Source organism: Nannobrachium achirus (assembly GCF_963921795.1).
Source record: "Nannobrachium achirus genome assembly, chromosome: 1".
NCBI lineage: Eukaryota > Metazoa > Chordata > Actinopteri > Myctophiformes > Myctophidae > Nannobrachium > Nannobrachium achirus.
This window is the reverse complement of record NC_137810.1, coordinates 15,887,410-15,900,128: the sequence shown is the minus strand read 5'-3', so window position 1 is coordinate 15,900,128 and position 12,719 is coordinate 15,887,410. Positions and strand designations below refer to the sequence as shown.

The 12,719-nt window shown below is 41.7% G+C and overlaps 1 protein-coding gene across 1 annotated transcript in view; it reads right to left on the bottom strand.

The window, feature by feature from the left end:
- Positions 1–242: 242 nt before the first annotated feature.
- The window catches only part of tprg1 (tumor protein p63 regulated 1), a gene marked incomplete at its 3' end in the record, with an annotated part of 37,810 nt that continues 25,333 nt past the window's right edge, over positions 243–12,719 (bottom strand). Inside the window, exons 6-7 of the mRNA XM_080733392.1 lie at positions 4,919–5,072; positions 243–437 (exon numbers count right to left, since the gene is read on the bottom strand). Coding sequence (XP_080589518.1) covers positions 243–437; positions 4,919–5,072 — 349 coding nt within the window. The remainder of the gene's footprint in view (positions 438–4,918; positions 5,073–12,719) is intronic.

The window sequence follows — 12,719 nt, the reverse complement described above, 5'->3', positions numbered from 1 at the left end:
ATAGAATAGGGTAAAAATCGGGTCAAAATTCAAATTTTCACGATTTTTCAAAAATAGCAGATCTACAACCGCGCTGCAAGCTTGTATATCTGCTATTTTTCAATAGTTAAAGCATTCAATAATCCTAGGCCTAACGGTAAGTGCTCAACAGGACCTCAAAGATCCGTGTATATAAAAATATTCACCTGCTATCTGACAGTAACTACATAGAAAAAGTCTTCTGGAATGCAGAAGCGAAGGCCTCAGAATCCAATGTTCCCTCGGGCCAGGGAGTAGCCCAGCTTGTTCTGGTTGCCAATGAAAGACATGAGGCCTACGTAGGCCTCGATCTGGATGGGCTGATTCAGCTCCAAGACACCGTTGGCCTTCCCAGGAACAGGCTTCGAGGCATGGGCTTTCTGAGCCGCCTCTTTGAGCTGCTCGCGGAACTTCTGGATCTGTGGACAAAAGGGGAGAATGGTCTCTGTGTCTGCCTATTCTTTTTATACACTACACTGGAAGTGTATAAAAAGTGGTGTGTGTGTGTGTGTGAGAGAGAAGTGCCCATATATGGATATCTCTGCTCTGAGTATCTGACATCACTGTGATGTCACCTGTGATGTCTCAGTGATGTGTCAGGGGAACCACAGTGTCAGGCGTTACCGGGCGGACGGGTACGGACGGGTACGGACAAGCTGTGACGGTTCTGATAGTAAACTGCGACCTACTGTACGGTCGCAATAAAGAGTGCAATAACCTGAGAAACAATTTAGTTCTTGTGAACTTTGAGAAAGCCAAGATGTTTTCCTTCCCAGACACTATTCACTCCTTACTGAATCGTAAGCTAGTAATCAATGTGGCAATTGTGTGCAGTGCCACAATACCACAGAAACGTAATTCTTTTGTCACTCACACAAAGCAAATACTTCAGTGCTCCTGTAGCTTAGCAAATGTGGGTAGAAAATCTATAAATGTAATGCGACGAATTAGTGAACACAAAAGTAGCATACTGAGAAATATCCAGTAGTTTTAAGTTATAACTTATAACTATGATAAAAATGATCTCTCTAGCATACAGCTCTGCCATCTAGAGGTGGTAATCATGACCACTTTCTTAACTCATCTAGTGCCATTCCCGAGATATCTCGTGAAATGTACTCGAGTATCTGTAGTGCCATTCACGAGATATCTCAGGAAAAGTAATATATTACTGTAACGGCGAGTACATTACCGAGAAGAATGGCCGCAGGTCCGGAGACGAAATCCGTCGCTGATTTCGCATCATCACGGCTCCACGAGCACAAAATAGTCCCATCCATAACATTGAGGTGGACGGGGGATCTCATCTTTAATGTCCATTATCTCAAAACTACACTTTAGAAGCTAGGATGGAGGCAGATGCTCGCTTATGTTACACAGTTATAAAAGCTCCCGGTCGGCCATTACACAACTCCACGTGGACACGGATCGGTTCCAGCGCACGACCCGATGACGTCAGACCGGAAGTGATTGCGCTGTGTACTTCTGGCCTTCAAAATAAGATAACGGCGGTGATGCCAGCCTGAAGGTGGCATCGTGGACTTTATAATCCGTTAATTTCATGGGCACTAAATGAGTTAAAAGAGGTGTATTATACCGGATATATACTTTAAAAACATGGTTAGTGGTGTAACAGTTCATCGAACCAATAGATTTACCGTAATCGAAATGAAATCTATTTTGGGCATATCAATATCAAAGAGGAAAAAAAAATTAAATAGTCAATCTACAATCTTGTGAGCTTGTAGCGTCACCATAGTCCAAATAAAAAAGTTACAGAACCAACTCTACATCAGCCGTCCAGAGGGTTTGAATCAGGCCTTCGTGGTACTATTACCTCAAAGAAACCACAACTAAGGAGATCAATAAGACGACAATTGCTTGATCTAACAAACATAAGCAATAGACATGGTGGGAATCTGTCCTATAGTTTGCTTTTTGGATCCAGTTGCAGCATCTTTCTGCGACGCAGCGTGGGTACACACATGTGTAGTTCCAAACGTGAAGCATGAAGGAGCAAGTGTGATGGTGTGGAGGAGTTTTTGCTGGTGACACAGTCAGCCATTTATTCACTGCAAAGAATATTTAACCAAACCACTAACCACTGCCAGTTATTTTTCGTTTTTCCTTACCTTTTCAAGTAGTAACAGAATATTTAGTATTTAGAATATTTTAAAACTCCAGTACAATCGATCCCCTGAATGATGGCAACGACTAGAGGTAATTTCTGTGCTTCCGCGGGGGGAAAAGCAAGTCATTTTGAATAGCGGTTCTCGAGTTATGACGAATTGAAACAGCGTGTGTTGCTCTCACTCGCACCACAAACACAGGAGCGGAGATAAGGACGTTTCTGTTAAAAGAATAGACAGGAACGAATGCAGATCTCACTTTTCATGTGTTCCGGTACCGGTGTGATTCCCATTTTGTTTTTTTGTTTTTTTTTCAGATGGGGCTGTTCACCAACTTGTGAAAAATTCAAAAAGACAAAAACACGTGCTTAGACATGTTTGGCGGTCTGGGCATAAAAGAAAAAAAGAATTAAAATGAATTAAGTAGCATGTCTGCCATAGCATTCTGCAGGGACATGCCATCTAGTCTGGTTTGCCCTTTCTCGTGACAGCCCTAACAGTGGGCCACGTTTGTCAGCTAGGCAGATGCAGGTGGGATAAGGTGTGTGGAAAGTGAGACGGAAGCAGAGGGATGACGGAGGCAGAGGCCAAGGGGTCAAAGTCGCTGTCAAATCACCCGTCCGCTGTGACGCCTAAGCTGTCTGCACTCAGGGTATTCTTTAAGGGGCCCTGTAAGGCACACCTCTCATTCTCAAGGACCGCTGCTGGGCGCTTTGTCAAACCATAGTCTCACACTCAGTGTGCAAAAACCCGGAAGCCAATCGAGCAAGAATGCAGCTCAATGGGTGTCGCATTAGATGCACTTCATGAGTATTATTCTTATTATTACCTCCGCCAAGGAGGTCATGTTTCCGCCCCTACCCCTATTTATATCTGTTTGTCTGACTGACCATTTGTCTGTCTGTCTGTCTGTCTGTCTGACTGTCTATCTGTCTATTAGCAAGATACTGTATTTCAAAACGATATGACTGGATTTGCACCAAACATCGTGGAAAGGTTGGTTATGGATCAAGGAAGAACTGACAAATGTTTCACACTGATTGGCACTGATTGAAGGGTGCGTAACCAATCACAAAAATATACCCTACCCGTCAAAGGTTTGGACACTCACACACCCTTTCATTCAATGTGTGTGAGAAGCTGTGTCCAAACTTTTGACTGCTAGGGTATATATATTATAGTTTGAGTAAATGAATCGAGGGAATGTTTGACAGTAAACTTCCCTGGGCCACAGTCACTTCCAGTTTTTGGAATGTCGCCAAAGGGGACCTTGTGGAGTGACATCGGACTGGGATTGGAGTCGCCCGCTAGCTGGTCAGCACTGGAAGTTCTGCACTCTCTCCTGAGCACATGTTGTAGTATTATTCTCTTAAACCTGATACTTATTTAGTGGACAAAGTTTTCCACGGTACAAGTGAAATGTTATGACATGCTCGGTTCAAGATACGTCATCTCTTTCCCAACTTCCACAATTTCAGTTTTGCACCAGCATCTTGTTTTATGCAGTTATTCCCAAACAGCATTTCAAAACACGGCATCGCCTCTATCGGAGTTTTGTCAAAACAACGGGTTAGGCACCCACCGTGAACACAAGCGTTGACAGAATTAACGTCGTATCGTAAAACATTACGTTCGGTATAAGTGGTACTGTAAATAAACATGCAGCCCTCAGTTATGGTTAAACGTCTCCTTTTGATCTGTTATCTGACCTCCAGTTCCAAGGAAAAGCATTTCATCTGTTATCTGACCTCCAGTTCCAAGGAAAACCATTTCCTTAGGCATGCAGCTTTTAAAGTTACTTGTAACTACACTGACTGGTGACAGAGGAGAAGTCATGAGTCATGTACTCTAGTCTACAACATGTCATGGCAGATACGTTACAAATGATGCTGCTGATCAATGCTTGCTGACTAATCAAATTGTTGCCACACTGTGTCTAGGGATGGGACGATACACAATATTATCGCTTATCGCGATAAAAAACACTCACGATAATCGTATCATGGAGATTTAATTTACGATAAAAACACTCACGATAATCGTATCATGGAGATTTAATTTATCGTGACATCGTCCTTCGTCATGCACTGGGATCAATTCACCTTGTATTTGCTGAGCTTCATATCTGGTACCATTTAAACCAGGGGTGCCCACACTTTTTTGACTACTTTTAGAATGATCAGCTCAACGTGATCTACCCACCCCAAAAAATGTACGTGAGGGGGCTTTGGAATAGCGGCACTGGCATTACACACACATGGAATGGGAAATAGTGGGGGGGAAAAGTCTTCATTCCATTCTGTATGGAAGTGGTAGATTTTCGGGTTCTTTGCAATGCTTTGTTTTCGTAGCATTGCAAAGAACCCCCCAATTTGCCTACTTTAGAAGCCATGAAGGGAGATGACAGGCCCTTCTTGATGTCAATCAATTCACCTTAATTGACAGATGTCAAAAAGAGGGGTTTTGTGATTTTAATTATATATGTTTATGTCATGTGGTCTACCTGCACAGCCTTTGTGATCTACTGGTAGATCACAATCTACCTTTTGGGCACCCCTGATTTAAACCCTCTATTGTTCTTTTTTCCACTCTCTGCCGATTCTTTGGCAATGATGTGCACTTTTTTGGCAAATGTTCCGCCCCAGAATAATGGATGTCGGGATTATCGTGATAATATCGTAAATCACGATTTCTTTGGTCACAATAATCGTGATGTGAAATGTTCATATCGTCCCATCCCTAACCGTGTCGCTGCTGGGTCTTTGACTTACATCACAGAGGGTGGTGAAGTTCTCGTTGATGTCCCTGACAGGGTGGCAGGTGAAGGTAATGAAGGGATAGTCTGTGGTGAAGGGGTTCCACCTGGACGTGAAGGAGGGCTCTCTCATCCGGTCCCAGAAGATGCGCATCCCCTCTCCTTCCCTCCTGACAAGAACCAAGAGGATGCAACTACCGTTATTTAAGTCACCATTATTTTTTAAAACTGTTTGACTCATCAAACGTATCTTTTTTACTGACCATAAAATAAGGTTATAATAAAGAACAAAATGATGGTCAATGCTCATAATGCGTTATCTGAGCTCAAACAAGAAATCCTATAATTGCTCGAGTGGTTTTCAAATGTTATAACATGCAACAACGACAAGCATTCCCACAAATGGGAATGCTCCACATATTAGACATATCTACTTTACATAAAATATGAACAATATATTAATATTAAGGTATAGAGGGCAGGTAACAATTAAATTAGGTACATTTTCTGTTGATTCATTGTTTCGGCCCTAGATGAAAAACATTCAACCAGGAATGGCTTTTGCTCGGTATGGTCACAAACAATTCACACTTCTCGACAGACAAAGTCTATATATTCTTGCTCGCTACTTAGTCTATGGCAGTGTTTCTCAAATGGGACTACCCCCTAGTGGTACGCAGGGGTACTGCAGGGGGTACATGAGAATAAACTAGAAAACGGGAATATGTATTTACTATTTTAGTGTTGTGGTCAATGTTAAAGCATGACAGCCTTTGTGTGAACCTGCTCAGATGTAAATTGTTAAACCAAATTACAACTGTTATGTTTATTTGAACATATTTGAACATATTGGTATGAAAACTGGACTTTTGATGTCAACTTTTCTAAACAAAATGCTGTAGTCAGGGGAAGGGGGTACTGCAGGCAAACAAGTTTGAGAACCACTTTCTCTGCTATTGAGAGAGACATGCCAAATATTCTTACTTGTAAGAGGGTATAAAGGTGGTTGCACACTGCTGCGTTTTTCGTTGCGAAATGCGTTTTTCAGGGCAAGGAGAGAGAGAGAGAGAGAGAGAGAGCAAGGGACCGAGTGGTGCGCGAAACAGGCGGCAGTGTGCAAACGTGATTGACATAACGTGAGGTTGATTTTTTTATTTGCGTGCTCCGAAATTCACTCCGATATTCGGCCCGAAAAACGCAGCAGTGTGCAACCAGCTTAAGAACCACAGATTCTGTTCACACTTCACAGTTGATAGAACTTGACGTATATGGTCAATGTCAGGCAGAAACCTTGTATCTCTATCTCTATTATGACATGCCCAAAACAAGGATGCCATTTTGAAAGTGGTTAAGTCTATCTGTGAGTTGTGTACAAAATGAATCAATGAAAACTATACACAAGAGCTTGTGACTATATCATAACTACACTAGATCCATTTGAACAGTTTCTTTTTCCCTAATTTCCTGAAGAGTAACAGTTTTGGACATACTGCGCAACAGCAACAATGTGTGTTGAGTTTCATGTTATCTAACTATTGGTAATTAAAGTATTTATGCCAAGTGCTTCATGTACAGTCTAATTTGCCGACTGACCCCACGGTAACAATGCAAACGTAGAGACAAAATCCATAACCTTTTGTTCAGGGCTCATGCTTAATGTGCACTCACTGTCATGTTTACTAGGATTAGAGGTAATCTACAGTGTGCTTGTCATATTTTTTCTATTTAGCCGTTCTTTCTTTTTGTCATTTATTTAATGACGATGCCCTTGGGTCACATCTCTTTTCAGCCGAATGAAACCTCTGAAGATGAGACTTCCAGTTGGCTTAGAGCAAAAATAGTTCTTAAATCCCGCAGAGTCCCTCTTTGAAATGATGTTGGCATTGGATTGAATCCTGTGAAGGTCTTTACACAAAGCTCCATTTAGTGTTTGTCAGTGGTTATCCAAAGCTCTCTTGTCTCTGGGTAAAATAAGACTGCCATACTAATCAAAACACAAACATACACAATCAGTATGTTTAACACTAAAGCTCCGAGCTCCATCCCCTACACACCATTCACCCTATTGTGCAGTCTAATTTACATATAACGTAATCTAAAATTTGATAGCCGCAAGAGTATAAGGCTACGTACAACATGAGATGATTCCCATACCTCCTTAAAATGTGGATTACATCAATTAATGCTTCAAGATATCACATTTCCCTTGAGCGATCATTTCAGCCGTGTCAAAACTTGTTTTATGTGAAGTTAATATTCAAACGCATTCCTTCACACGCTCACCTACTTTTTCACCTGATTGGACAGAAAGAGACGCCTATCTTTCCACGTTAAAATCCCACATCTCTCTGCGAGAGAGAGAGAGAGAGAGAGAGAGAGAGAGAGAGAGAGTGGTGTAGGGTTTTGACTAATGAGACCATACAAGTAAAATGTTGACAGAGTCAAGCAGGTGTATCAGGGAGCTTCCATACTGCAGCTAACCGGTAAAAGAGCATCGATCATAGCATCGATCATAGCTGTATCGTACTTGTATTGATTCCTCAGAGATATTTTTACCATCGTTCGCCCCCTCTGCCCTTACATCAGCCTTAATTAGATTTAATCTATGACAGCATCGCAAGCCGCAAATGACCTCTATAAGATCACACCGCATGGGCATGTGGATCGTACGATTTAATATAAATTCAACGTTACTTGTCTCATATCATAGTAGGCCTACATGTTTCTCTTGCTGAAAGATGTGCTGTGGCCATTTCATTGTGTATGCATGCAGTTTATCAAGCATATGAAAATGTTTTGACATTGTTTAACATCTTAATTTCAGTTTTGTTTATTTACTGGGTTTGCTAGTTAGTTGCGACCGTCAGGTCGCAAGTTACTATGAAAAGCTCCACCAGCTGTCCGTCCGTCTGTCTGTCTGTCCGTCACGTCACGTCACGTCACGTCACGTCACGTCACGTCACGTCACGTCACGTCACACTTTTGGCCCTACTCTTATCTCTGGCACCGTTGCCCTTATCCATGCCAAACTTTGCACACACACTTCTTGGCTGGCAAACCACAACCTCCAGCCCTGATTTCTCACATTCCCTCTTCTAGCGGCACCATCAGGCCAATTTTTGCAAAACACATTTTTTTACACTGCTCAGATTTTACCCAAAGATCACGCAAAGCGGTACACAGTATCTCTTAGTCATGTCATCAACATGGATCTGTCCCATTTCCCATATTCCCTCCTAATTGGCTATGATTGCCTTCTAAAGTTTGTGTCTGCGACCTGGCGGTTGCTTATCTCGATTAGGGAGTCTTACTGGTGTTAGTTAATGCAGACTATAGTACTTGTCCGACTTTCTTTATTATTATAAAAGTTTGTCCGCCTACCCCTGTCACAGCGCCACACACTCGAGCCAGATCGACCGGCTTCATCGGGAATCGTGTGCTTGCATTTACTGTACAGAAGAGTTGTATAGTTTAACTAATATTAATTTATTGTCTCCACCAGCCGAAGGCTGAGGGAGAGTATGTTTTCCCCTCCGTCCGTCCGTCCGTGCGTGCGTGCGTCCGTCCGTGCGTGCGTGCGTCCGTCCGTCCGTCCGTTTGTCCGTTACCAGCTAATCTCCGGCGCCGTTCGCCCGGTCGCTGCCAAACTGTGCACACACACTCCCTCGAAAATTATTATTATTTTCTCCAATCTATAATCACTGATTGGAAGTATATTTTATGGGAGTGCATGATACACCCTTCTTTTTGAGCTTGTGGATCTGCTACTTTTGCCATTTGGGAATTTGAATCTTGAAAAGTTACAATTTTGGACATTATGAGGTTTCTACCCGACAGAGACTATTACTCTAAGCAAGTGGTTCTCAACCTTTTCAGGCCGTGACCCCCAAAAATGATTATATTTTAACTGGGGACCCCCCCCACCCTTACAAGCACTTGGAATATAGTAGTTGAGGCATTCAATTTAGTTTGCCTCGGTTCTGCAGATAAAGGTTGTGAAAATAGCAGCTCTACAAGCTCACAACTTAAGGCTTTATGAGTTGTGTGCCTCATTTAACCATTTCCACACTCATCTAGTAATTCATCAATGAAAAGTGAACAGGTACTGTCCTGATGCATTGCACAAAATAAACGCTAATGGGGGCTTGAACGGACCATAAGATGAAAAGCAGAATGGGTGAGTGTCCCTGTGCGTATTTATGCAAGATTTGGCACAACAAAGAATGTAATTGATTAGCGCATTGCTGCAATTACATCTCGACAGCATCGGTCAGGATATTGTAGACCTATTAAAACAAACACAGGTTCACAAAAAAAAAAAGAAAAAAAGCTTGCCCTTTGTGTGGAAATAATTTAAAAAGCTACATAAACTAGAGGGACCAGAGGTGGAGTGTCAGCCTGCCGGTGATGTGCTGCTGTCAACCCGAACCGTGACTATGATGTTTCATATGATCATATTTAAATATTCAACAATATTCAATTGGTCACAACTTTTGGTGTAACAACGGGTTATGCGACTCTTAGTCACCCCTCAGTGGCGAAAGAAAAGACGTTAAAACCTCCATATAAGGGGTTCAATTTATAGTTATTGTCCTTGCTGATAAGTTGTAACACTTGCTAATATGCACCACATCTATTTCAAACAGCTCTCTACTTTTTTTCCAAACATAGATAGAAATATGTTGTGAATAGAGCATATATAACCCCCCATAATAGACAACATCCACAAATGCGCTCTGTAATTTGCATCAAATGACAATATGGCAATATCTGATTTATTTATCAGTTTTCACAGAGAATGGCCTCTTTTTGCGCGAGTTTATCTTGCCAGAGTTTATTTTATAAGTCTGTCTGGGACAGACGAACGGGCCTACTTTTTGACCGTCAAATCACATTCCTCCCAGTGCTATGTCACACCTTCCTGGTCCGTTTCACAAGGAAATGCGTCACCATAAGGAAGTGGAGCAGATTGAGCACTTCCATTGCAGTGCGACTTTAAAGGGATCCCTGGCTAATACAACAAATAAGCCGTAATACATTATAATTGTCCTCTATAACTACAATGTAAAATTAAATACACCTCAATTATTTTATTTCTTCTAAAAATAGCTAATCTTTCACTCAATAGGGGAAATGCCTGTCGCAAGTTGATGATGTCATAAATGTCATGTGTGATTAGTAGGGGTGTGTATCCATCCCTTACATGGCGATTCGATACGTATCCGATACATGGGCTCCGATTCGATTCAGAGACGATACATCTTACATACAGAGCGATTCGATACGATTCGATTCGGTGCAATTTCGATACGATTTCGATTTTGTGGAATTTTATGCGATTCGATTGGATTCGATACGATTCGATGCGATACGGTGTGATCTGATACATACGTTTAATGAAACATTAATTTTCCATTCAATTAAGAAGCTATAATCTATAAAGTAGCATTGCTGACCTTCAAATAATGAATATCTCATAAAAGACCAAGGAATAACAGAAAATTGTAAAGAAAGATGGATGACAAATCATTTTAGTATCATGTCATTGTTGTGTTCATTCTAAATAGACACAGACATGTAGATACAAAAAATAATTAATGTAAACTACAAAGCCTACTGACATGGTTTGAAAATCTGTCTCACACACCCATTTCAAAGAGCTTCACTTTAGCAGTTACAGTTGGTCAGGTGGAGAAATATAAAACAAACACACAAAAGGCCTGGCCCTTCAGGCTTCAGTACAGTGCAATAATTGTACTTTGCAAAGCTGCTATAATAACACTGAAACACTAAAATATTACATCCTCACCAATGCCACAGATCAGATCAATCCTCAGCAATGCCACAGATCAGATCACCAAATAAAACTAGTAAAAGAGCCTGCTGTTATTCAGTCAATAAGATCATTTCAAAAAGATCCACTTTACAACAGTAACAACAGCAGTATAAAGTAAGTGCAACATTTGAAGTCTGGCACACATCATGTCTTCTTGTTATCTTATGGCTCTACTGCAGTAGTTCTAAAAGAAATCAATGTCAAGGACCCCCAGTTTGACATGGATCAGGCTCTTGTCTTAAGTTTAAATGGACCCATTAGGGTCCATTTGGTTCCATTTGTACACTCCCCTGAGTTACACATACCCAAGGGTCCATTAGGGTCCATTTGGTTCCATTTGTACACTCCCCTGAGTTACACATACCCAAGGGTCCATTTGGTTCCTATCATTTCGTCGAGGACCCCCTAGAACTCCCTCAAGGACCCTTGGGGGTCCCCGGACCCCACTTTGAAAACCAATACTCGCCCTTTGCAATAAAAGCTGATGCTGTGATTATTACCTTTGCTGTCGAAGTGCAGGGACTTCTGATGGTTCCACTGGGAAAAGTGTTATCCAATCCATTACTGTCTCATACTTATAACATCCAAACGTTGCGTTTCTCCACTGGAATTATCCATAGTGTTATATGGAACTACCACGTTGTTGGTTTGTTTACAAGTCGCTGTGTGTCGCGCAATTGCTAGCGTCATACACGCACCAGTGTGCCGCGTCGGAAGTAGCAGATCTATAAGTTTACAACCCATCCACATGCAACACGCTGTGGGCTTGTAGATCTGCGGCTTCCCGCAGATCTAAGTTCAGAATTTCACAGCAGGTTAATTATTTAATGCTAAAATCCAGATAATCCGATTATTAACTTTAGGACCGATACATCGACCGATACGGCCGCGATTTGTACCGATCCGGGTAAACGCGCATCGATGCGGCCGTATCGCTAGCGTTGAAACCGATAATCGATTCATATCGATTTTTTCCGGCACCCTTAGTGATTAGCTATTTCTAGGAGAAATCAAATATTTAAGGTGTTTTTTATTTTACATTGTAGTTATATAGGACAATTATAATGTATTAAGGCATATTTGTCGTATTAGCCAGGGTTCCTTAACATGGTCAGGTTTTGTGCAATGCATTTTAAATAAAGTTTATTTTAATTTGACTTGGACTTGACTCGGCCTCGGACCAAGGGACTCGGGACTCTCCCCCCAGGAGACCACTCGAGTCACGAGTCACTACAATGCAATGGAATAATCTTACTGTATTAATATTATGAGGAGCCCTTTCATATTAACATTATAGGAGAGCGCTTATAGACAGCTGTCATGTTAAGTAACGGAGCGCATATGACTCGCCTGCCTGCTCCCGAGGTCAAGTTCTGGATATGTAACTGGCAGCTGTTCCTAATGTGGCAAGTTTGTTCACATGTTAGTAAACTATAACTGAACACATAATCAAATTGTCTGAATTGTCAGACATACCGTAATCCGATGTAGTAGCGTAGCACTACATCTGTTCTTGTCACTGGCTGGTCACATCAAGTCTCCTCACTGAAGCCCCCGCCTTTTCTATGTGGACTCTGATATCTGCACAATTCTCTCATTTGCAAATCCCGCCCCATTCTGCCCTGTTACTATGGTGGTACAGATGACCCTGGGCAGATTGTTTTTATAGTGGCAGTGAATGGGGGGAGAGGGTATTTTCATTGCCTCATTATTGCAATTTAAAGTACCAAAGGAAAAACATCTAGGTGATATTAATAAAAAGGGAAGACAAAGGTACAGTAGTTACATTGCAAAACAGGGGGTTTCCCCCGAAAATATATGTTTTAATTGTTTAATCCCAGTGGGACAGAATACTACACAGTATGTCTACACTCATGTCATCAACATGGATCAGGAAGATTTTGGCAAAACACATTTTTGCCCTATTTGTGGAGATAAGTGACCTACGGTCGCTTATCTCCCGATTAGGGAGTCTTACTGG